We start from the raw sequence: 26,300 nt of genomic DNA on the forward strand, positions 1-26,300 counted from the left end.
CTTCCCAACCCTGAATAGTATGTCATTGTCCATTAATTTGACATAAATTTTATTATCTTTCGCTTTATTATTTACTAATAATTAATTTAATTTATGAAAATGTAAGTACGAATAGTTTCCTTGCTTCACAATCAGGTATGGAGTTTTATTGAATGAAAGCTTACGGCTTGTTTTTTTCTAAATAATAATACCTGCTGGAACATTGTATATTGTGCTGAAACAACATAACCAAAAACTTATCATTGCATTTTTATTTTACATTTCTTTTAAATTATTATTATTATTTCAAGTTTTCGAAAACGTTTATAAAGAAATTAACGAACAATTCCCTTTTGTGTATAATATTTCCAAGTTAAAGTAATATCATAACAGTGTTGTAATTAAATTAACATATATTTTTAGCACCAGGTAAGATTTATTATATTATGATTTCTTTTTTATTGTTATGATATTTCTATAATATAATTTATATTCTAGATGCTTATAGACGTTAAGACGTATATAGATAATGTAGTAAAAATGAATAAAAATATGAAAGATAAATTCGAAAATGATTCAGCTACTTTCAATTGTTATTCTAGTAGCATATTGTTAGTCATTTATTTACAAATATTTTGAGTATTATTTACAATTTTACAATTTCCATTCAGAAAGAATTATGTGGCTATTATAATAATCTTGAAATATTTTTATTTTTAACCTTCTTTCTTTCTATATAGATTTGCAAAATTGAAAATTAAAAATCAAATTTGAATAACAAACGTATTGTTTTTACATATTTAAAACACTATTTTTATTAAAAAAACAAACGTTTGATTTTCAATAATTATAATTGTTTTTACGAATCCAATTTTTAATATGAGGTTATAAAGTGTGTCAAAATCAAAAATTTAGTTTTCGAAATTTTAATTACTAAATTATTATTAATTGCAATACTGTTAAAATTTTATTGTTATGAGAAAGGAATCTGTTCTAAAATATTAAATATAATTTTTCATAAACTTGAAAATGTTTCTAGGATTAACTATGTGCTTTAAAAAACATTATATCACCTGAATTTCTTGAAGAGTTTGCCTTATAGAACTATGCAAACAACAAAATCAACATGGTTAGTTACAAATATCTTGTAATTTGCAATTTATTGCTTGTAAATATTTTTAGAAATACCTTTTAATTATTGCTTTCAATCATGTTTAGGAAAAAAAAAATTCTCTTTCATCCATCATTTTTGTATAAGCATGTTTGTGTCCTGTGAGAATGATACTTTTTTTCTTGACTCATCAATATTTTGTAATATATTATTATGTCAAATAATAATAATAATAATAATACACAGTAAATGACATTTCTTTATTATTATTCATCATGCTTTGGTTTTTATTTAGTTTCTCTCATACAAATTATTTTCTTTTGTCTATACTTTTCATTGCACTAACAGTAGTGAATTTAGAGAAAGTGTTTGCAAGAAAATAATTTTTGTGTAGAAAAATATTTATTTAATAAAAATTGCATACAGGCAAGCTGGTCGAAAAAACGTCGTTTGGACAGTGATTTTGATTTGAAAATAACGCCAACAAATTTACATAAAGAGATGTTTTGTTGGGGAAGTACCGTACATGGAGAACTTGGACTCGGTGGAATTGAAGAAGAAAATATTCTTTCACCACGAGCAGTTGATTTTATCAAAGCACCAGAAGTCGAACAAAGTAAATGACAAAGTCTCATTATTATTTAATTTTATGTATTTTTTTCTCTCTTATTTTCTTTTGTTCTGTGTAAATTTTGTTAAATTTTTTTTTTATTGAATACTAATTTCTTTTCTATTAGCATTGTCGTAAAACTAATTGAAAATGTCTTTTTTCCAAGTTGCCTGTGGTGAAAATTACACAATAGTCATTACTCGAGATGGACAAATTTATTCATGTGGAAATAATGACTCTGGACAGTTGGGACACGAAAAAGACTGGCAAAAACGATTAGGTAAGTGTTAACAGATTTATAATGTCATTTCTCTCTTTCTTTTCTCTCATTACAGGTTTAAAGAAGAATTTTAATTAAAAATTCTAGAAAATATAAATTCAATTGAAATGAGGAAAATAATTTTGAAGGAGTTACAGTAACAAATAATAATTTTAAATAATTTTACAATTGAAGAAATTCGTAAATAAATTAAATAGAATTTTTTTTGTATCTAATCATTTTTCGGGTGAATTTCATTACTGTTTTTAATTTTGAAATGTATTAATCTTTTTTTTTTATTTCAGAATTAATACCAGGATTAGATGCTTTCGTTTTCAAAAAGGTTGCATGTGGAGCTTATCATAATTTGGTGGTGAACGAATGGGGTCAACTTTTTTGTTGGGGTTGCAATACAGATGGGCAATTAGGTATGTTTGCTATTTTATAGTTTTTACAATTTTTCTTTTCTTTATTTCAAGAAATGAATTTAAAGAAAACTTCAAGTAAATTTAAAGTTAATTAGTTAATAAACTAATTCAATTGAATAAAAAAAAATTATATATTTCAATTTTATTAATTTAAAGGTTTAGATTCGACATCAATTGGCGAGGGTTACCCTCGAATATTAAAAGCTCTAGGAACTAGTGTAGTTGTTCAAATAGCATGTGGTTTGAAGCATGCATTGGCTCTAACAAATAATGGCGAATTATATTCCTGGGGTTCGAACAAGGAGGGCCAATTGGGTCTTGGTCCTAATATTAAAAAAGAGCTCAAACCCAAATTAATTTCTAGTCTAGTTGGAATTCCGATTGCTTTCATAGCTTGCGGTGGATATCATTGTATAGTCGTATCAAAATCAGGTAAATTCTTTTCTTTATAAATTAAAAAATAATTAATACAAATATACTGAGTATAGTTTAACTGAATTTTCACATTCATTAAATTTTTGTTTTGACTTGACTCGGAGTTTAATTAAATAATTTTATTTATTTAATACAGGGGCAATTTTTGGTTGGGGCAGGAACAATTTTGGTCAACTAGGATTAAATGATACTCAAGGAAGACTTCTTCCATCACAGTTAAGAACGCTAAGAAATTCAAAAGTTCGATACGTATCATGCGGCGAAGAGTTTTCAGTGTTTTTAACAATGGTAAGAGAATTTTTTATTTCTTCTTTATGCTAGTACTTCTGATTAGAATTTTTATTCAATTCTCAACTAAGTTTTCTGTTTTATTTTTTATTAATTTTTTAAATTTTTTAATATTTTAATTAATATTTTTGTGTATTAATTTTCAAGGACGGTGGCGTGTTTACATGTGGCGCTGGAATGTACGGTCAACTCGGTCACGGGAGTTATAGCAACGAAATTTTACCACGACAAGTCGCTGAACTAATGGGCAGTGTTGTCACTCAAGTAGGTTTTTAAAAACAATTATATTATCATTTGTAAAAATTAATTTTTTTAAAAGTAATCTACATTTCTAGGTGACTTGTGGTAGAAAACATACACTTGCCTTCGTTCCAAGAGGAGGGAGAGCTTACGCTTGGGGTTTAGGTGGTGCTGGACAATTGGGAATTCGTATTGCAAAAAGTGTCACGACACCACAAGTTATTCTTGGTCCATGGCTATCGTCACAAGATGTTTATAGCAGTAAAGTTGAACCTTCTCTTAGTCCTTACGCGAAAAATTGTACCCTCAAGCATATCTTTAGCGGTGGCAGTGGAAATCATTGTTTTGCCACGGTCACACAAATAAAGGATAATATTGAGGCCGATGATTGCAGAATATTAGCACCAAGCTCACAAATTCTGACCGTGACTGAAGAGCAATTAATTGCTTGTCAAAAAGTTCCATTTGGCGCTTCTGTTGATCATGATCTTCTCACGTAAGTTTGAAACAATTTTGTTTTAAATTTCATTGCCAATTTATTAAAATTTATTACAATTAATTGAAATTAATTGTAATAAATTTTAATAAATTGTCAATGAAATTTTGTTACATTAAATAATTTTGTTCTTTTAGGTATCTAGAAACTGTGTTCAGAAGTTTAGCTTGCATCAATGCATCTTTTTTTCTTGCGAACGATGCGCACTATGGTTGTTCCAGTAAACATCACGGCATTGATATTAATCAAGCGAAGAAATTATTTGGAATCATTTCCGAATTAGATAACGTTACTATTAAAGAATTGGTACAAAAGTTTAATACTAAAAAAATACTGAAACTAAAATAAAACTAGGGATTCTATTTTTATTTACTTTTCTTCTAGATTTCGAGTTGTATTTTGGATCTTTTAAAATGTCTGGTACCATCGCCACCGGACGTTGAAACACTGAGAATTTATGTTGTATTACCTCTTTATCATGGATTTGCGGATTCCACGAATTGTGATACTCTTCATAAACCGTTTACAAAAGCAGTTCTTGATTTAAAACACGAGGCAAAGAAAATTGTTGGTCTCTGGTGGAGAAGTACGCCGGCAATTTATTTTGAACGACTTGTACGAATCTATAAAGCAGTGGTGCAAAATTTTTTGAAACAGACAAAAATTACTGAAAACAAGGTAAGAATTGAGATATTAACTAATTTTGAGTAAATAAATAAAAAAATAAATAAAAAAAAAAACAAAAAAAAATGTATTTAATAAATAACCAAATTATTTTTAAATTAAACGATATAGCCAATTCCTCAAGACTACATGTTGAAGCTCTCACTGACAATGCTAAAATTTCTCTACGATCTGAATCAGAATTCAGAAGGTCAACGCGTGTCGTACGATGTATTCCATTTGCCAGATTTAGTGAATCTTATAAATATTCAATTGGATTATTACATATGGTTAACTGACAATAGTCAAATGGTAAATTTAATGTTTCTTCGTTTTAATAACTTTAAAATTTGCTTTTATTCTACAAGTAATTTAATTTATATTTTTCAGCACAGAATACATTTATGTGATTATCCATTTCTCTTCGATGCGGAAGCGAAGACTATTTTACTTGAAACGGATCAAGCTATTCAGGTATAATTATTATTCATGAATTTAATACTAAATTGAATTTAAATATTGCGACACAATGTTTGAAAATATTGTTTCTTTTTTTAGATGCAATCAGCAATGAATGAGGCAGCCACTAGGAATATTACGCGCATGTTTTTAAACATGTTCTCAGCTTCTGGTCATGTTCAACAATTTGTCATGCTTAATGTTTCCCGAGAAAATTTAGTTGATGATACATTGAGAGAATTATCTCAGTATGAGTCGAGTGATTTAAAAAAACCGCTTAGAGTAAGTATTTTTATTTTCTATGAATGTAGTTACAAGTTATTAATAATCTTTATTAATAATCGTTTTATTGCAATAATCTGTTTTGAAGAATTTTATTAAAAACTTTTAATTAAATTCTTTCAAAGAATTTAACAATAAAATTGTACTAAAATTAATTGAATTCTTTTAAAGAATTTCAAGAAAATTTATGAAAATAATTCAATATTTTCAAGGAGTTTTATTAAAATTGTTAAAAATAATTATTTTTGAAAATCATTGAACTCTTGAGAAGAATTTTATTAAAATAATTGAATTCTAGCGAAGAACTTTATTATTCATGAAAAATGAAAATAATTGATTTCTAGCAAAGAAATTTATTATTCAAGGAAATAATTGAATTCTACAGAAAAATTTTATTTTTAACAAAAATAATTGATTGTTGATAAAAGATTTATTGAAACTTTAAAAACTAATTGAATTCTTTCGAGGAATTTCATTTAAATTCTATTTAAAACGATTAAATTACTGTGAAGAATTGTATTATTTATGGAAATAATTGAATTTTTGTACAGAATTTTACTAAAGATCCTAAAATAATTGAATTCTTTCGAGAAATTTTATTAAAATAATTGAATTCCTGCGAAGAATTTTATTATTTATAAAAATAATTGAATTCTTATGAAGAATTTTATTATTTATAAAAATAATTAAATTCTTGAGAAGAATTTTATTAAAATTCAAAAAAAAAATAATAAACATTTTCTTAACTAGATGATTTTAATAAAATAATTTATTAAATCATTTTTTTTTCTCCTTTGTAAAGGTGAAATTTCACGGAGAAGAGGCGGAAGATGCTGGTGGCGTAAAGAAAGAATTTTTCATGCTTCTTTTAAAGGAAATATTAGATCCAAAATATGGAATGTTCAGGGAATATGAGGAAACGAGAACAATTTGGTTCAATGAATATACATTCGAGGATGTAAAAATGTACTTTCTGATTGGATTACTTTGTGGCCTCGTTATCTATAATTTCATCATAATCGACTTGCCGTTTCCTTTAGCACTTTACAAGAAGCTTTTAAACGAGCCCGTCGATATTAATGACATCAAGGATATGGATCCAATTTGCGCCAAGTAATAATTACAATTTTATTTAATTTTTATCGAATTTAAATTGAATTAAATCAGTTTATGAAAAAAAATTATATATTCTTTTTTGAAATTTTACTTCTTTCTTATACAGGAGTTTCCAAGATATTTTAAATTATACAGAAAGTGATTTCGAAGACGTTTTTTGCCTCAATTTCGAAATTACCAGAGAAGTTTATGGGGAGAATAAGATTTACGAATTAATACCTGGTGGAAGTAAAGTTCCTGTTACTCTAGAAAATAAGTAAGCTTTTTCTTTTTAGAAATTTATTCCTATTATCTTTTCTTTTTATTTCTATTACATTTTTTATTATTCATATTATCTTTTCTTTTTTGTAATATTTGTTTTAATGTTTAGGATTTTCTATTATCTTTTCTTATTATTTCTATTATCGTTTCTTTTTTCTAATGTATGCTCTAATGTTTAGGAAACAATACGTGGATCTGATGATAGATTATATTTTGAATAAATCGGTGGAGAATCAGTTTGAGGAATTCAATAAAGGTTTTCATAAAGTTTGTGGAGGTCGTGTATTGCAATTATTTCACAGTCATGAACTGATGGCTGTAGTTGTTGGTAATGAAAATTACGATTGGGAAGAGCTGGAAAAAAATGCCAGCTATAAGGAAGGCTATACGAAGAACGATCCAACTATTGTTTCCTTTTGGAAAATTTTTCATGAATTGCCACTAGAAGAGAAGAGGAAATTTCTACTCTTTTTAACCGGCAGCGATCGAATTCCCATTCAAGGAATGAAAGCTATAAGGGTGAGTTTTCTTTTTTTAATATCTATTTAATTTTTGGAAATTAATTAACTCTTTCAATTCTAAATAAATTCAGGGTTGCCTCAGGTCAAATCAAGGAAAAGTCAGGCATTTTTATTAAAAGTACTGAAAAAAATTAAATTTTTAGAATTTATAAGAAAATTCTAAGTTTCGGTGTCTATTTTGTTTGCCTCGTAAATTATGAAATTGCCAAGAATTATAATACAAAACCTTTCAAAATTTTGATTATCTTTATAAATAATAAAATTCTTCTCCGAAATTCAATTATTTTCAAAAAATGTAATAAAATTCTTGTTAAAATTTCAATTATTTTCAAAAATTTTCCTCATTTCAATTATTTTTAATTTAAACAAACTTTTAATAAAAATTTCACAGGAATTTAATTACTTACCAATTTTTATAAATTTCTTTGAACCAATTCAATTATTTTTAATTTTTTAATGAAGTTTCTCGAAAAAATTAAAATATATTCATAGAATTGAAAAAAATAGTTCTGAGAAATTTGAATTATAATTTTTAGAGTGAATCAGAATATTTTTTAGGATTAGGAAAAAAGTCAAAATTTTGTCTGGAACGTAGGGGAAAAAGAAATTAAATTTTTGTGGTAACTCTGAAATTTAAAAATTTAATTTTGAAAGGAAGAATTTAATTTTTAAAAAAGAATTAAAAAAATTAATGAAATTTAAAATTTAGATCAAATTTTATTTAATTAAGACTAAAATTCCAGATAACGATTCAGCCAATGACAGACGAAAGATTCCTTCCTGTTGCTCATACTTGTTTTAATCTTTTAGATTTGCCACGATATCAAACTCGAGAGAAATTACGATATAAATTGTTGCAAGCTATTCAGCAAACGCAGGGTTTTTCTTTAGTTTGAAATTAATAAAAAAACGTTTTGAAAATGAATTAATAATGAAATTGACAGCTAAAATATATTAAAAAGAAACTAAATTTTTTTTAAAAATATTGACATTATTAATAATCTGATTTAAAGATTGGTGGGAAATTATTTTTATTTAAGATGCGGAAATCTAACTTTTTTAATAAACGAATTAAACTATTTTTTTTTAATTACGAAAAAGAAAACTCAGGGAATCGTCATTTGGAAACGTCTAAATAATGAACATATGCAGAATTATGACTTTATTGTAAAAAGAATATTGTACAAAGATTTTTGCCGATAAGCATTTATTAATTATTTATTGCTGATGATAAATATTTTACTTTTTACTATTCTCTTTATAAAATTTAGTCAAATACGATTGTTAAATATATAAATACAAATCTATTTATCATGATGAAGGAAAGAGGAAAGAATATTTAATTTTTGGACGTATGTATTTAATAAATAAAAGTAACGTATAGTTTAAAAATGAATAAGTTTTGCAGAAACTTTTTATACGTTTATTCATATAATACACCATTTATAAAGGATAATCATTAGTTGGTTACCTATTTGAATAACGTTTACAAAAATATTAATATCCCTTTTTTTCGTATTTACATTCACAGCTTTTTTTTGTTTTTTCGTATTTTGGTTTCGTTTTATATTTATTTCGCAATGTATACTATCTTCGAAGCGAATTTTTCGATATTTTGTTATTTTCTCGACATCTCTTTCTCAAAACGCAATAATTTGCGATCAGAAGCGTTAGTTCTTAACTGTTTTTTTTAATTAATAGAGAAAAGGCGAGCCAAGCAATTCGCGAAAAGAAATTAATTTCTTTGAGTTGAGAAAAATGATTCAACTTTTGTTAATCAGAAAATTGTAGATTTATAATTTTAATTATTTTATTGTAAATTTCTGAAAAATTTGTTTTTCTTAAATTTGTAAAATATTTTTCTTTAACTCCTTTGTTGCAATGTTTAGTGTTCTCTTTGTGATTTAATAGAGAAATATTTTGCAACATGATCGCAGTCTCGAGATTTAAAAAAAAAGACTTAGAAACTAGTTTTCGTTTAGTTTTGATAACCGGGAGTAAAGTACTGAGTTCCTGGCGGTGCTCTATAGCCAGGATAAGTACTGTTTAGAGCATGTTGAGCAAAAAATCCACTGTAATCTTTTCTTACTCGTCGCGGTCTACAAACGGGTCCTTTCGCTAGTTCCATTCGAGCTTTATTTTCCGCCTCTGTCTGAACTTTGACACTTTCTGGTGGCCATTTTTGATCTCCCCTCATGTTTCCACTTATCGGGGCTTTTGTCGCCGCTGGTTGTGCTAAATATACTGGCGCTGGTATCTATAACAGAAGAAAAATAGAATTTTTAACAATCGAAAGAATAGATTTGAAAGTATTAAATGGAAAAGGTTTTATGGTAAAATTTTTGTCTTTACGTCTTAGAATAATTTTTTTTCAGTCTTTTAGCTTATCGGCTATCAAGGCTTGATAACGTTCTCTCCAGAGTTCGGTAATAATTTTTGAATCGTGCTGTAAAATATGAACACTTCTTTGAGTGAGAACGACGAGTTCATTCACGCCGTCACCAGTCAAATCTGTATAACATATCGAATGAATAGCAGCGTCAAATAATTTTTTACTGGTCATTTCCCATTTTCCGTTTCGATTGGCGAAAACAAGAACTTCTCGTTCGTACGTGCCGAGCAAAATTTCATTTTGATTGTCCATATTAATGTCCGCGATGCAACAACAAAGAACACAAGATGTTGGATCGCTGCTTCTCAATTTAATATCATTATCCAATCCCTGATTTAAAACATCCTCGAATATTATTGTCGTACTCGCTGTATTAATCAGGATATTAAAATTAATATTCATTTCGACGTCAGGTATCATTTCCAAAAACGATGGTTTCTCAATCAAGTTTCTGTGGGTAAATATACGAACACCGGATACTGGACTGTCGTATCTAAATTAAAATTCAATTATTATTATTATACTAGCAAATGTTACGCGCGGAACGTCATGTTCAATTTATTATAATTTTTATGCAAATTACAAAAATTTTTACTATTAACAACTTCAATTGTTGAATAATTTCAGATTTAAAATTTCAAAAATTTACTTATTAATTCAAGTATTCAATTATTTTCTTAAATAGTAAAATGTTTAAAAATTAAATTATTTTCAATAAAATTTCAATAAAGAATGAGATCTCGAAAGAATTCAATTATTTTCTAATATTTTAATAACTCCTTCAAAAAAATTCAATTATTTTCTTAAATTGTAAAATCTTTACAAAAATTCAATTATTTTTAATAAAATTTCACAAAAGAATTCAATTATTTTCTAAAATTTTTAATAAATTGTTCGAAAAAATTCAATTATTTTCTAAAATTTTAATAAATCCTTGGAAACAATTGAATTATTTTTATAAGTAGGAGTAAAATTCATGGCAAGAATTAAATTATTTTTTTTTTAATAATAACATTCTTCTCAGGAATTCAATTATTTTTAATACAATTTTAATAAACTTCAAAAATCAAATATTTAATTATAATTGTTAACAGACACGACTATTTTTATAATTGAATTCTTGCGAAGATTTAATTTGAATTTGAAATTAAATTTGAATATACAAACAATAATAATTATGTACTTGATACTTAAGTAAATTTTTTAAATTAATTATTTATTCGAACATTTATATTTGAAAATAAAAAATTTAGTAATTTGCATAATAATAATAAATTGAATATCACGTAACATTTGCTAGTAACAATTATGTATTTTGAAAATCTACAAATGCTACAGAGATTTTTATTCAAGAAAAATTTATACCTAAGCGACCAACTCCGATTAATTTCCCCCTTGATTACATCAATTTCTGATACTTTAACCAATCCACATTCACAACCAACAACAGTTAATCTTCGCTTATAATCCTCATAATAATAAATATCCATCCAAAGAGCAATTGCTTTTAATTCAATAAATTCCGGAAAATATTTATCAATTTCCGATTCAATGTATCCATGACTTGTCTTATCTTCCCTAATCATGTGAACTTTAAAATCATCACTCGATATTAACCAAACAATTTCCTTCTCCAAATCCTGTGTAATAACTTCAGTATGATACAAATGATAAGGCGTATAATTTAATTCGACCATAAGACAATTTTGTGCAATTGCTTCAATAGAATTATTATCATCAGTATCTCCAGCACCTTCTGAATAAATATTTAAATATCTTTCCACTGATGTTTCACTGCTGTATTTCATTATTGTAATTCCAATAACAAATTCATCGTCTTCCTTTGATTTATTGTATGCGTCAATGGATATTATTTCCGCTCCACTTGGAATATAGGTGAATAATAATTCCTTAATTAGAGGATTTATTTGATTTTTCGGTAATACGTGACATTCGCAAAGGTAAATATTTCTTTTTAACGATGCAACAAGTACTTTATTGGCATTTTTTGTTGATCGTAAATTTGTCAGTGAATATATATTTCCTTGTGACACTAATGGAAACCAGTGTAAATCGACAATATTTTCCATTGTTTTTGTTGAAAGTTATTTTAAAACTTAATGTTTATATTAGTTTTTGGTCATTTTTTACAAAATAGATTGATGTCACGTGTTTATAAATAAACTCAGGGGTGTTCATAACCTATAGATGTATAAATGTCAAAAATAAACCAGGGATGGGTAGGTGTAGAAACAATATGCAGTCAACGTAACGTTTGTAACAATGTGTAAATGCGATCGTAAAAGATTGTAAAAGTTACGCGTGAAATGAGGGCGCTAGTGTCGTTATTCAAAAAGAGAAGTGAAACCGACGCTACCAACGGATTTGTGAGATTTGTTAATAATTTAACGAAATTTGTTTATTTAAAATCGCGAATAAAAGGTAAAAGTTGTCGTGAAAGGTGAAAAAACAGATGTAGTTACAATATTGGGAAAGAGTTGGAGTAATCGAAATACTTATACTTGGATAAATCTGTTTATAATTCAGAAAGTTTTGACGATTCTGACATTGCAAATTCTTCATTTCATTCCTAAAAATTGATGTTTATTACTGTAGAATCAGTATTTTGGAGGGTAAAATATAATAAAAAGTTGATTCTGCTGGTGAATTTCTGCATTTCCAACATTGCAAAGCTTGCAAAGTGAAGAATTTTGGAATTTTGGAATTTGAGGTTAAAACGTGGTCGTCGAGAAGCACAGGACATCGTCATAGTAGGTTGGTATATTTTTAATAATAATTGTCTTAATTGTACAACAGTGTTTTTTCTACTGATAATTAATATTGGTCCAGTAATTTTTCTATATGTTTCCGTCTTTATAATTTCAAACTTCGTATGTATTTTTATTAATATGATTCATTCTAAAATGAAAGTAACGAGATTTCGAATTTTCCGATGGAAAAGTCAGGGTTGCTACAGGTCAGGGAAAAGTCAGGGATTTTTATTAATGTACTGGAATAAATTGAATTTTGGAGAACTTATAAATGATTGCAGAAATTCAATTTTTTTTCAAAAGTACAATAAAATTCTTCGTAGAAGTTCAATTATGTTCAGAAATAAAAAAAAAATTCTCGTCAAAATTTCAATTATCTTTAAAACTAATAAAATTCTTCTCCAAAATTCAATTATTTTCAAAATTTCCAATAAAACTTGGTAAATATTCAATTATTTTCAAAAATTTTCCTCAATTCAATGATTTTCAATATCTACTATTTTGATAATATTTTTCAAATGAATTCAATTATTTCAAAAAAGTGTTTATAAAATTCTAAGCAAACATTCAATTATTTTCATAAATAATAAAAATTTAACAGGAATTCAATTATTCACCAATTTTTTCTATAAATTTCTTCGCAATAAATTCAATTATTTGCATAAATAATAAAATTTTTTACAGAGATTCAATTATTTTCATGAATAATAAAGAATAGAACTCATCATAGAGTTTTAATTATTTTTAATACCATTTTAATCAAATTCCTCAAGAAATGTAATTATTCTTGAAAATTTTATTAAAATTTGTCGAAAAAATAATTCTATTATTTAAAAATTTGTTGATAAAATTCTTTATGAGATTAAATTTTGAAAAACATTCATTTATTTATTTTTATATTTAAATAAATGAATTCTTGTAGAATTTTCTAATAAAACTTGATTTAAAAATTAATTTCATTTAACATTTTAGATAATAATTGAATATTAAAAGCATTATAGTATGAATTTTTAAAAATAATTTAATTTTAAAAAGGCTTCAAATTAAAATCTTTGAAAATATAAATTTTTCATACTTTTAACTGACAATTCTGTTGAATTAATTTTTTTTTAAAAGTTTAAATCAATTTTTTTAAAATTATTTCAAGTTTTTATTTTCTAAATATTTAACTGAAGAATTTCCGAATAATCAAAATTTCATAAAATTAAATTGTAAACAAATGGATTTGAAAATTGCCAAGGATCTTTTGCAAAGCGTTTTAAAAATACTTGAGAATTGAATTCTTTCGAAGAATTTTAATAATATTTTTTGAAAATTATTAAATTTTTCGAAGAATTTACTTAAATTTGTATTAAAAATAATTGGAATACTGTGAAGAATTTTATTATTTAGGAGAATAATTGAATTTTTGCACAAAAATTTTATTATATTATTTTAAATAATTGAATTCCTGTGTAGAATATTATTATTTATGAAAATAATTGAATTCTTGCAACGAATTTTATTAGTTTTTTTAAATAATTGAATTCTTTTGAAAAATTTGATTAAAATAGCACATTTTGAAAATATTTTAATTTCAACAAAGAATTTCATTATTTGTGAAATGTAATTGAATTCTTGCAAAAATTTTTTGAGAAATTTATTTTAAGTTGTATTAAAAATAATTGAAATCCTGTGAAGAATTTTATTATTTATGAATATAATTGAATTCTTGAAACGAATTTTATTACATTTTCTTTAAATAATTGAATTATTTTGAGAAATTTTATTAAAAAAAGTAGATTTAGAAAATATTCGAATTTCAGCGAAGAATTTTATTACTTATTGAATAATTCAATTATTCTTGACACGTTTTTTATTACTTTTTTTTAAATAATTGAATTCATTTGAAGTATTTTATTACTTGTAAAAATAATTGAATTCTTGGGAAGGATTTTATTAAAATTTTTCTAACTAATTTAATTTTTTTTGAAAAATTTTATGGAAATTTAAATTATTATAAAACATAAAGATATCAATCACTCCGACTAATTAAAAAAATTCCTAAATAAATGTAATAGAACAGTTCTTTGAGTATCTAATAATTTGTAGAGTGAAACAAAATATTCTTTAGAGTCAGGGAAAAATTGAAAATTTTGTCTGGAAAATCAGGGAAAGAGAAAATTAATTTTTTTGTAGCAACCCTGGAAGTGTATTATGTACAAATTAAATAACAAATGAATTAACCTTAAACCGAGAATCAAGACAGTTATTTAGTTGAATATTATTGCGGCATTAATAATGTGCCTAATAGCAATTGAGAGATTGCCAAGTGGACTGTGTCATTATGAATGTTCAACTTTGATAAATTATGAGAGGGTTTAGCGTTACAACATTCGCACGCTCTTTTCAATTTCATGTATATTATCTAAGACATTAGTTTTGTTGAAAGTTATTTTTAAGGTACACGTCAATTTTATTCAGTTAATCAGTGGTTAGTAACATTATAACTCTGACGTTTTTCAATCAAGTTTTCCTTTGATTACCATTTTTATACCTTTTTCAATTTCAATTAATTCAAGATAATTAATTTAATAATAAAGTCAATTTTTGTAATTATCATTTTCTTATTATACGGTTTTGTTATTATTATTAACATTACCTGAGAAATTGGAGGTTCTGGCCTTAATGTAATTGTTGAAGGTGGTGCTTCAAAAGTAGAAATTGGTGATGAATAAGGTTGTCGCGTTCGATCCACTGAGCTCTGTAATCAAATTTTTATTTCATCTTGAAACTATATTTTATTCATTTTTCTTTTCAACTTGTGTCGACTATATTTATATATTAAGAAAAATCTATAAATTGTCGTTTGAAAATATTTTCTGAAAACTTAATTTTATATTTCAAGCAATATAGGAAAATAGGAATTTAAAAATAACAATATCTATTCTGGAATTTCTATTCTTGTTCTATGCTTTGGAATATAAAAAAAAAACTACAATCAATCGTATCTATAGTTTAATAATTTTTTCGATTATAATTAAATTATCCGTTGACTACACATTTTCTTCGAGTTTTATTTATAGCTCAGCTTAAATTTATAATTATAATTATGCAAAACATGAATTCTGAATGGTATGAGAAAAGAGAATGTTTAATGAAATGAAACAATTAGTCACAATCGTTATAATATAAAAATAAAATAATACATACTTTGTAATTTCTGAAAAATTTGAAAAATTTAATGTCAATTAATTATTAATTTTCTGTTTTAGGTCTTTTAAACTTGAATCAATTTCGCAACATCGTTTTTTAAAGTAAGTGACTCAAAATTATTGATATAGGAGACGAATTATAGATCTGGAAATAGTGAGTGAATCGCAAGTATATAAAAATAGAAAAAAAAGTTATATTATATAAAAATTAGATATAAAAAAAAATTTGATGAACATTTTTTTGTACCAATTAAAACTCACCTGAGTTTGCAAATGTGTTGGCAGTTGTTGTGGTTGATTCCAAGTGGGTGGCTGGAGAATTGTTTGGGGCAAAGGAGAAGTGGCTGGGGGTGTGACGGGTGCCCAACCTTTAGCCGATTTTTGCTGTTGAAAGTGTGAGGGCTGACGTAATGTGCCACCAGGACTCACTGGCGTTGGCGATGTTGGTGCAAAATTCTGAGGCGATGGACTACTCTGATATGTGGCGTATTCGCCAATTCCACGAGTCTTTTTTGATGTTCAAAAAAATGAAAGGTATAATTCTCCTATTTATCAACTCTTGCATTCTTTCATAAGTATTTTATTTTTCGACCAATTTTCAATGTTATTAAGTAATAATAATAATTGAGGAAATTAAATATGTAAATACTTAAATTTAAATTAATATTTGATAAATTATATTGATTAATAGTTATTCAGGGTGGCCACATGTCAGTAAAGTCAGGGAAATTTAGAAAATTAAAATTTCTTTCGACTTAAGTCGAAAGAAATCTTAATTTTCTAAATTTCCCTGACAAAAAATTTTTTTTCCTGCCATTTCCCTAAATTTACTGACAATAATTATTTTAAAAAATGTCGACTTTCTCGACTTTTCTTCTAAATATTGCAATAAAATATCATATTTTTTAGTATTAAATTTAACTCATTTCGATTTTTATAGTGTGAGAAATAACTATAAATAAATCTTTAAAAAATTATTTTTGAATCATTTTTCTATTTAAATTTTCGAAATATACAATTAAAAATATTTTGAACCATTGAAATTTTGTAAAATTCAATTGAAAATAATTAATTTTTTCTTCAGTATTTTATTAGGATTTTTGAAAATCAACTTTTGAAGAATTTTAATTGCAAATTTTCAGAATAATTGAATTATCAAAAATTTTAATCAAAAAATCTTTAAGCGTAAATTTAGAAATGAAAATTTAATGGAAATTAGCTTTTAAATTTTTTAACTGAAACTTGTGACCACCCTGGTTATTAAATAAATTAAATAACTTTAATTATACGTCTTCAAATATTTACTTGAATCAAATAATTTTTATTAAAGTCTATTCAATTGAATTTGCTTCAAATACAGAAATTATTGGTTCAAATATACAATTTATTTGCCTTGAATAAAATTTATTTGATTCAAGTAAATGTTTTTTTTTATAATAGACAAGTAATCGGTTATTTGAATTAAATAATTTTTTTTTCACTGTCAAAATAAATAAATGAAAATTAATTAAATTACTGTGAGTAATTTACAAGGGTTTTTGGTCATATTTTTTAAATTTAATTTTTTCAAAAAAGAATTTCGGTCGGTACCGAAATGTAATTAGGTTTCAAAAATTTAATTTCATTTAAATAGTAAATTTAATTAAATTGAAACAATAAATTGTTTAATTTAAATTAAATTGTCTATTTGTCTATTTAATTATAAAGGCAAGACAAATAGACAAAAAAATTAAATTGAAAGAAAAATAAAAAATGCTTTGATAAATAATAAAGAATGCAAGAATTGATAATTAATGATAAGATGATTGAAAAAAGCTGTTAGACCCTCTAGCCTCGAAAATTATGTGCAGTCAACTAGGAACTCAAGAATGGTCCTTGATTTATAAATTAACATAAATATATAGCAAAAAAAGCAGATTTCGTAAAATTCGGTACTGCTGACTTAACTTATTTTTTTTTTGGCATAAATTGCAAAGTATCGCAAAATATTAGTAAAGTATAATTAATTGATAGATCAAATTATACTTTTAATATTAAGTAAATATTAAAGTGACTGTGAAAAATATTTTGTTTGTCTTATGTCAGTTGCAATACATTGTTAGAGAGTCACTCAATAGAAATTTGGCACCATGTTTGCGTTGGTGTTGAAGATTAATGCAATATGTCGGTTTTCACTAAAAGAGTAAGCTTTATTATTTGAAAATTGTATTTATTAAATATTACCTTGGCTTGAACAGGGCCTTGTTCAATGTATTCGTCAATATCTTGATCCTCTGGCGGAGGAGGCCACGCTACACGTTTCAGATCTATAATTCGTTTTGATTTATTACAAACGTATCTTTGCTATAAACAATTATTAATAATTAAACCAAAAATACAGTATTTTTATACTGTATTTTAAATAATTAAATTGCTATATTTTTAAAACTTTTCGAAGTGAAAGCAGTCCTCTTTTTACAATTATTTACAAACTATTAAGATATTTTATTTTATTCCCGATATTTATGAAGGAAAAAAATTAAATGCTTCGATTTGACGATTTATACAGAAAATTTAGAGTAAAAGATAATTTTGTCTTTTGAAATGAAAAATTAGAAAATAATTTTTCCTTTTAAACAGAAAAATTAGAAAAGAATTGATCCTTTCGAAGAGAAAAGTTAAAAAATAATTTTTCCTTTCTAACAGAAAAATTAAAGTAAAAAAATTAGTTAAAACTATTTTGAATTCTTTAAAGTTGACAATAACGATAAAAATATTTCTTTTGGCAAATAAAGAATAACTTGGATGCCTTGGATGCAATTTAAAACGATATATTTATGAAACAATTAATTTTATACTATTAAAAAAATTTGTTATATAATTTTTAATTAAAAAAATGTTTTTTAGTCGAATATTGTAGATATTTATTTATATTTTCTACGTGGTAATTAATGATTACAAACGCAAACGTAATTTTCAATTTATTACGGTCTGACTAAAGCAGTTTTTTTCCACTCGGCATCACAACACTGGCACTTTTACTACTTAGAATTGGTGCATTTAACTTTCGCGGTGTAAATTACGTCTTTAACTTTAGTTATTTATATAACAAATTAACTTTTCGCAAAATAATAGCATAATTTCGGCACTTTAAATGTTTTTTCTTAAATTATACCTAACAAATAATAAATGAATAATAGATTTAATAATTATAATAAAATGGATAATAATTATGAATAATAAATTATTATTTATTTTTTCATTATTTATTTATTAATAATGTTTGCAAATAATAGGTAAACTGGAATTTAAACAATAAATATTTAAATAGTAATTGTTTAAATAGTAAATATTTAAATAAAAAATATTTAAATAGTCAAAAGTATCTGAACACCTAATAAATATTAATATTAATATAAATATTAAAATTGTAAATATTTGTAAATAAATAAATAAAAATAGTAAATATTCAGATATTAAAAATTTAAATAGTCAAAATTTAAATAGTCCGAGTTAAAAAATAAAGAGTCGAATTAAAAGAAAAAAAGAATTGAAAAGTTAAATAAAAAATATTTATATAAATATTTAAATGATAAATAATTAACTAAATTTTTAAATAAATAAATAAAAATTTGAAAACATTAGCTAGTTTTAAAATAAAAATTCGACTCTTAATTAATTTTCGAATTTAAAAATTACAGTACGTCAAGATGAGATGTGAATTTTTTTTTTAAAGTAAATTTCAAAGAGGGGGTGTTTTTGTGGATCTATATTATTTTTAATTATACCTTTTGCAATTAAATTATATATTGAATAGTGTGATATCGCGATATTGTCAAAACGAAAACTGGCCAACAACTAAACTTATTCGATAGTCTACTTGATTATTGTGTAGAAACTATCTTGAGACTGATTTTAGACTTTTCTTCACGGTCAAGACAAGAGTAGGGGGGTTAACAATATTTAAGAAAAAAGGGGGGAGGTCACACGTGCTTCTGGAAAGTCTCTCATTTATACAGAAGGTCAAAATTAACCCCATATTTAAAATACTTAATTAGCTTTACACTCATAGTTTTAAAATAGAATTTATTCGGAGGAATTTTTGACTAAATTTTAAAAATAAAAGAAAAATAAATTTATTTATTCTTGTATATTATTTCTATTTTAATAAACACCCACAGGAAAAATAATATATTTGACTCAAAGGCTAGTAAATTATTTATTTGGTTCTAATAAATTTTATTTCGTTGAAATTAATTTTATTTAGATCAAATTAATTTTTATTTGATGGTCCAAATTAATTTTGTTTCGTTTAAATATATTCTATTTGGTTCAAAATAAATTTTTTTTGGTTTAAATAAATTCTATTTGACTAAAATTAATCTTTATTTGATTCAAATAAAAATTTTATTTCTGGTAAACAAGATTTTAATTCGTTGTTCAAATTAATTCTATTTGGTTCAAATTAATATTTGTTTGGTTCAAATTAATTTTTATTTGGTTTAAAAAATTCTATTTGGTACAAATAAATTTTATTTAGTTCAAATTAATGTTTATTTGGTTTAAATAAATTCTATTTGGTTCAAATAAATTTTACTTGGTTCAAATAAGATTTTTTTTGTGCTAAATATAATATTTAAAAGAAACAAATAATTTACAAAGCTTTGTAACAAATATACTTTCATTTAACTAAATAAAATTATATTGACTTAAATAAAAAATTTCTCTGGGGTGCAGAAGAAAATAGTAAATTTCGATCTAATTAATTAAATTCAATTCCTAAAATTTTTTTTTCTCAAAAAATAAAATTTAATTTCGAACTCACTCGGTTGTTGTCCATTGCGCTTTCTGATTTCCTCTTCCTCGAGCATCCGAAGCACTGCGCTATTTTGAAGATTCGCCGGTTTTGCCAACTGGTTGAAATCGATCCTGCAATAAAAAAATTCCTCTCGTCATTTATTTATATGAAAAAAATTCAACTACTGTTATAAATCCTCATTGAATTATTGTATCGAATCTATCCTTATTCGAAAAATTGAATAAATATTTCCAAAATTCAAATTATTTGCTAGAATCTAAATTTCAATTCAAATTTGAATTTAAATTTCAATCAAATTTTCAAGAATTTAATTTCAATTTTCGTAAATTGAAAAAAATCACAATTATCACGCACCTTCGTTCCTCGATCATTTTATTGGTGATTTTATTTCTTCTATATTGAAAATTACTATCAGGCGAATTATTAGCAGTGAATTATTATCGAATAGACACTTTCGGATATTAAGTGAATACCTGAGGCCATCAAACGCGAAACTAAGTCAAGTACGGACGACTCGCGGGTTCTTTGCGCAACACAGATTAAGCTCGCATCCAGGGGTTTATTTCTATCATGCGATGATTCGCGTTTCTGAAAATAATCTATACACATAGGTTTATACTGATCACCGACGGCTTAATATTTTTTCAAAAAAAAAAGAAAAAAATCTTTTCTGATTCATTCGAGTCAATTATAAAATATGACGTCACTGATATTAATCGTTAAGCCGCGACCTAGAGACAGAGAGAGAGAGAGAGAGAGAGGGTCACTGAGCGCATCTTCATTCTCAAGACATTTGCCGTATTTCATTCATGATCGATGTCATAAAATGTGTCAATGAATTTTCTCTCAATGTCAACTTATTCATTCTCCTTATTTTAATTAATGGACAAAATTTTTTATTTTGATCCTTTTGATTTTAGTCCTTTTTATTTCATTCCTTTGATTTTACTTTTCGACTTTTTTTCGACTATTTTAAAAAAATGTGCCATTTTTCGACTTATTTTTATAGAAATGCTACAAAAATTCTTGTTTTTGGTGTAACTTTGAAAAAATTCTGAAACTTAAACTGTCGTTGAATTTTTATTCACCTTCGATACTTAAAAAAAAAAATAAAGAGGTGCAATTCGAATTTTTATAAAAAAATGAATATTTGTAATGAAATAATAGAATTCTCGAAGAGCTTTCTGAAAATTATTCAAAATATATGTAATTGATTTAGAGAAAAATTTTAATTAAAAATAGTAGAAAATCAAATTGAATTTCTGAAATTATAGTAAAAATTTTTCGCAAAATTTCAATTGAAATTTTCTTTTTTTTCTGAATTATTATCAATTCTTAAAAAATTAAATAAAAATCATTAAAAATAATTAGAATTTGAGTAGAATGAGTTGAAAACTTTAGAAAATAATTGAATATTGTAGGAATTTTAGTGCAGTAAAAAAAAGGTTTTATTTGATTCAAATAACCGATTACTCCTCTATTATAAAATAATTGAATAATTGAATCAAATCAAATAAATTTGATTTCCTTCAAATACTAAAATTATTGGTTCAAATTTTTAGAAATAATTAAATTGTAAAAGGTTCTAAATTAAAATTTTGAATAATTTTAATTAAAAATTATAAATTCAGTTCTTTGAAAAATTTTAATTCCAATTTTTTTGAAAATAATTATTAACTAGTAATTATTATCGATTTAAAAAATATTCTGAAAATCAGGTGAAAAGTCATTTTTCTCCTTTTTGTTTTGCTCTTTCAATTATATTTTTTGGATTTTACTCCTTTAGAATTTACGTCTTTTCATTTTTTTACTTTTGTCATTTTTGCTTTTTTCAGATTTATTTCTTTTGCTTTTGCTCTTTTAATTTTATTTTTTTTTTGGATTTTTCTCCTTTAGAATTTATTTCTTTTGATTTTTCTGCTTTCGACATTTTTGCTTTTTTCAAATTTATTTCTTTTGATTTTACTCTTACATTTTACTCCTTATAGTTTTGCTTTTTTCAATTTTATTTGTTTTTGATTTCACTCTTAGATTTTACTCATTTTGAATTTACTTTGATTTTAACTTTTTAATGAATTTTGCTCCTTATATTTTTTTGCTTTTTTTGTATTTTACTCCTTTGGATTTCACTCTTTTAGATTTTACTCCTTTGATTTTACTTCCTTTCGACTTTACCTTTACTTTTGACTTTAAAAAAGAAAATTTCAAAAATTTCTCGTTCGTCTGGGTTAATTTTAAAGTCTCTAAAACAATAATAGTCTATCGCCTCTCGAGGGACAATAATGCGTCCAAGTTGCGGTGTACAGGTTCACACTTCTGCCAATAAGTCACAAATCTTGTTTTCTTTTGTGACAATAATACATGGAATAGTTTTATTTTCGTATTAATTGCGCTCTAGTAGTTGATCTTCTACGTGACAATTAGCTTATTCTCTTTCCTTTCCTGGCAAGTGTTTCAATTAACAAAGTTCCTTGCGTGTTATAATTCGAGAAAATTTTCGCTCTCTTCCTCATTATTGTCTTTCATCAAAATGCTTAAATCTCAAATTCCACTTTTCAATCCAAGGACGATCTTTTTTTTTTAAACATTCTATTTCTAAAAATATATTTCTTTGACAGAATTTTGTATTTAATAAAATAATTCATTCTTTTAATTTTAATAAAACGATGCATTCCTTTAATAAAAAGATTTATATTTTCACTAAAAACATTCATTCTTTTAAAAAGATTCATTTTATTAGAAAAAAATTTTATTATAAAAATAATAAAAAAAAAAAAATAATTTTATAAAAATTTGTTTATAAGAAAATTTGTTTAGTAAAAAAATGTTGTGTAATAAAATGAATCGTGTTTTCATAAAATTGATTTGTGACGAAACATTATTTTAGTTTTGAAATTCGAAACAAGTATAAAACGATATGAATTTACAGTTGTTTTCTATTTTGTAAATATTTTTGATCCAACTTTTTTTGTTGTCATTCGCATTTTAAAATAAATATAGCAAATTATTATTCTTACCCGATTGCACCGTTGGCTAGAATTTGAGTTTGGCGATCCAACGTTTCCTGGATTGACTGTGGCGAATATAATTTTATAGGAGAATTAAATTGGTTATTCACAAACCTTGGCCCTGGGCCGGACATTGTGCTCGACTCTATTTTTTTTTTTAGTTTCTCGTTTCTGAAATTAAAAAATCCTAATAAAGTTTCTTTTTCTTCCTTCGATATATATATTTTTTTTTGATAGTTATATATATATATATAGGTATATAAATAAAATTTATATATTATAGAGATTAATGAAATGTTATTACAAAGTTTGCGTTGTGAAATTTTTGTTAATTATTAGCCGTCTATAATATTGTGCCAAGAAAATCAAAGTCATGCGAGAAAGATGCGAAATTTGAGATTTCACATTTTGTTTTGTTAAATTTAACTTTCTTAAAGAGATCAATGATCTTTCGCGGGTTAATTCTGTTAACTCATCTTTATTATTTCTATTCACAATATTCTGAATGGTATTTTCATTAAAGTTCAGGAAATTTTTTTTTAGTTCAAATTAGATTATCGTTGAAAATTGATTTTCAAATCTTCTTTTTCTGTTTAAACCCTTTAAACAATCGGAATTTACTGTAAATATTTTATGAGTTCTGTTTTTATTTTCTTTATTCTATTTTTTATTTTCTTTTTTATTCTAATTTTTATTTTATTATTCTATTCTATTCTTCTATTTTCAAAAACGAATTTTTTGTTTTTTTGTGAGTTTTCCCTCGTTATTTGGATTTTATTTTCAAAAAACTATTCATATTTTGAAAGCGAATGAGATAATTTTACTTTTTGTTTTTTGTTTTCAGTTAGCAAACGAAAGTTTGTGTGTCTCTTCCGGAAAACGTGCGACAAAACTTCTATATTACAAAATAACTATATAACAACGTCCCAGTGAACAGAAACGAGTGATTCTGAGTGGTTATTTTTGCTACAAAATTCCTCCGAATATATATACACGCAATTTTCGTTTCTCTTTCACACTCATTTCTAGTTTTGATAGTCTACTAGTCTAGTTAGGTGAAATTCGATTCTGGAATAAATTTTTTTTTTGGAATGATCATTTTTCCCCCAGTAATTGCATAAATTTAGAAAGTTTTTTTCAAAATTCCAAGGAAATAAATTAGTAATTAAATTTAAGAAAAAATAAATTCATTAGTTTATAAAATTAACAAAAAAATTCTGAAAAAAATAATTTGATTTAAAAAACCGATTACTTGATTATCAATTAAATATTTACTTGAATCGACTAATTTTTAAGTCAATTAAATGGTATTTGCTTCAAAGACTGAAATTATTTGTTCAAATACCATTTAATAAAATAATGAAAATAAATAAAAATTATTTCATTCAAGTAATTTTTTTTTTTTTTTTTATAACAGACTGGAAATCGGTTATTTGAATCAAATTTTTCTTTCTGTGTAGTTTATAAAATTAACAAAAAAAATCATTAGTTTACAAATAAATAACGCAAATCAGGACAAAAAAGGCGAATTGAAATAAAATAAAATTACAATAATATTAAAATATTAGGAATTAGTAAACTCTTTTTCGCTTCCGGAAATTGTGAAAGTAGATCAAAATTTCAAAATAGATTTGGAGATAATAATTTAAAAAATCTTTTCAAATTGTAAAGTGTAATAAATTATAAATTGCATTAAATAGTTTTGTCAAATGTTGAACAATTCAACGATAGGGAACAAGAAGTACTTTTTTTGACAGACTGATATTCAAAGAAAAAGAAAATAGAAAGTGAATAAAGAAATTAATAAAAGAAAATAGTATAAAGAAATTAATAAAAGAAAATAGAATATAGAAATTAATAAAAGAAAATAGAATATAGAAAATGAAGAAAATGGAAAATAAATAGAAAATAGAATAAAGAAAATAAAAAATAGAATATAGAAAATAAAAAAATAGAATATAGAAAATAAAAAAAATAGAATATAGAAAATAAAAAAATAAAATAAAATAGTAAATGAAAAAAAGAAAAAAATTGAAAAGAAAAAAAAGAAAAAAGAAGATAAGAGGACAGTGAGAGTGACGTTGGTAAATTGAGCGTTGCTACTGCGAATGCTACATAAATGTGAGTGTAATACCACATCCCTCTTTTGACTTCTTCTGCAAAGAAATTGTATCAGAAGGAGAGGGTGAACATTGCACTTCCTTGCAATCCTTTTTAGTCGGAACCAATGACGCAAAATACTTACCTAAATGCCAAAACGTAGAAAACTCGTGTACTTCGGAAGATGGAACACACGAAACTCACTAAAGCAAAAGCTTCAAAGACCATACGACCACCTACTCCTCCACCAACATTTTCTTCTCTCTCTCCCTCTTCCTCTCTTTTTCCCCCTTTCCTCTTAACGTTCTAAGTTATTTTCGACCCCCCTATAATCCACTATCTCACATGCCATTAATTCCTGGCCAAAGCAAAATAATCTTCTTCTTCTTCTTCTTCTTTTTCACTTTTTCCCCTTTCCTTTTCAAAAACCGCCACAAGAAAAAGAAAATATAAAAAAAATTCTTATCATAAAAAAGAAAATTTTTGATCCAAAAAAATATTTCCCCAAATACTTTGGCAACAAATGTCTTATTTCATAATATAATTTTCTGTATGCGGAAATCTCATGAGTAACTTTCTCAAAAAAAAGATGCTTGAACATTTTTGAAATTCAAAATAATTTAATTAATTCTCACTCGAATTAGATTATAGAGATTTATTTTTATATTTATTAATTTTTTTTTTTTTGAAACCGAAGTGCGTTGTTGACGTCATTTTACTCACGTCACTTTTACTGTCTCGCTGACATTCGTTTTAAACCACCCACACAAACTATAAACATAAGTAAATTTTCGCTACCGAATTTTTGTTTTTTGTTATTTAGAAAGATATTTTTAAATATATTCAAAAAAAAAATATTTTTGTGATTAATTCAAAATTTTATGACGTG

The 26,300-nt window shown here is 24.9% G+C and overlaps 2 protein-coding genes and 1 long non-coding RNA gene across 7 annotated transcripts; 2 read left to right on the plus strand and 1 right to left on the minus strand.

Annotated features, from left to right (window-relative positions):
* LOC122501012 (probable E3 ubiquitin-protein ligase HERC4) lies at window positions 1-8,544 on the plus strand. 4 transcript variants are annotated; one of them, XM_043610219.1, is made up of 18 exons: window positions 37-101; window positions 1,019-1,108; window positions 1,517-1,706; window positions 1,867-1,980; window positions 2,265-2,387; window positions 2,544-2,819; window positions 2,959-3,110; window positions 3,258-3,374; window positions 3,446-3,846; window positions 3,984-4,152; window positions 4,231-4,524; window positions 4,642-4,821; window positions 4,900-4,983; window positions 5,068-5,250; window positions 6,053-6,363; window positions 6,473-6,622; window positions 6,807-7,146; window positions 7,892-8,544. In XM_043610219.1, exons 2-18 carry the CDS (start codon window positions 1,106-1,108, stop codon window positions 8,042-8,044), a joined length of 3,240 nt encoding a protein of 1,079 aa, XP_043466154.1. In that variant the 5' UTR covers window positions 37-101; window positions 1,019-1,105; the 3' UTR covers window positions 8,045-8,544. The 4 variants fall into 4 exon arrangements, with proteins under 4 accessions (XP_043466155.1, XP_043466154.1, XP_043466153.1 ...); XM_043610218.1 differs by lacking the exon at window positions 37-101 and adding an exon at window positions 132-408; XM_043610220.1 differs by lacking the exon at window positions 1,019-1,108 and having other exon boundaries at window positions 1-101.
* On the minus strand, window positions 8,530-25,757 carry LOC122501014 (KICSTOR complex protein kaptin-like). 2 transcript variants are annotated; one of them, XM_043610224.1, is made up of 7 exons: window positions 25,557-25,757; window positions 23,321-23,482; window positions 20,310-20,413; window positions 17,729-17,811; window positions 15,767-16,012; window positions 14,953-15,054; window positions 8,530-9,405 (listed from the first exon to the last, which is right to left on the minus strand). In XM_043610224.1, exons 1-7 carry the CDS (start codon window positions 25,637-25,639, stop codon window positions 9,127-9,129), a joined length of 1,059 nt encoding a protein of 352 aa, XP_043466159.1. In that variant the 5' UTR covers window positions 25,640-25,757; the 3' UTR covers window positions 8,530-9,126. The 2 variants fall into 2 exon arrangements, with proteins under 2 accessions (XP_043466159.1, XP_043466158.1); XM_043610223.1 differs by lacking the exons at window positions 14,953-15,054; window positions 15,767-16,012; window positions 17,729-17,811; ... (1 more) ...; window positions 23,321-23,482; window positions 25,557-25,757 and adding exons at window positions 9,501-10,033; window positions 10,906-11,752 and having other exon boundaries at window positions 9,266-9,405.
* LOC122501015 lies at window positions 11,935-15,685 on the plus strand. The gene is made up of 2 exons (XR_006301532.1): window positions 11,935-12,315; window positions 15,566-15,685. It is a non-coding gene; the product is annotated as an uncharacterized LOC122501015 (long non-coding RNA).
* Window positions 25,758-26,300: the final 543 nt, after the last annotated feature.

This window comes from Leptopilina heterotoma, unplaced genomic scaffold, assembly GCF_015476425.1.
Source record: "Leptopilina heterotoma isolate Lh14 unplaced genomic scaffold, ASM1547642v1 Lhet_197, whole genome shotgun sequence".
Classification (NCBI taxonomy): Eukaryota; Metazoa; Arthropoda; class Insecta; order Hymenoptera; family Figitidae; genus Leptopilina; species Leptopilina heterotoma.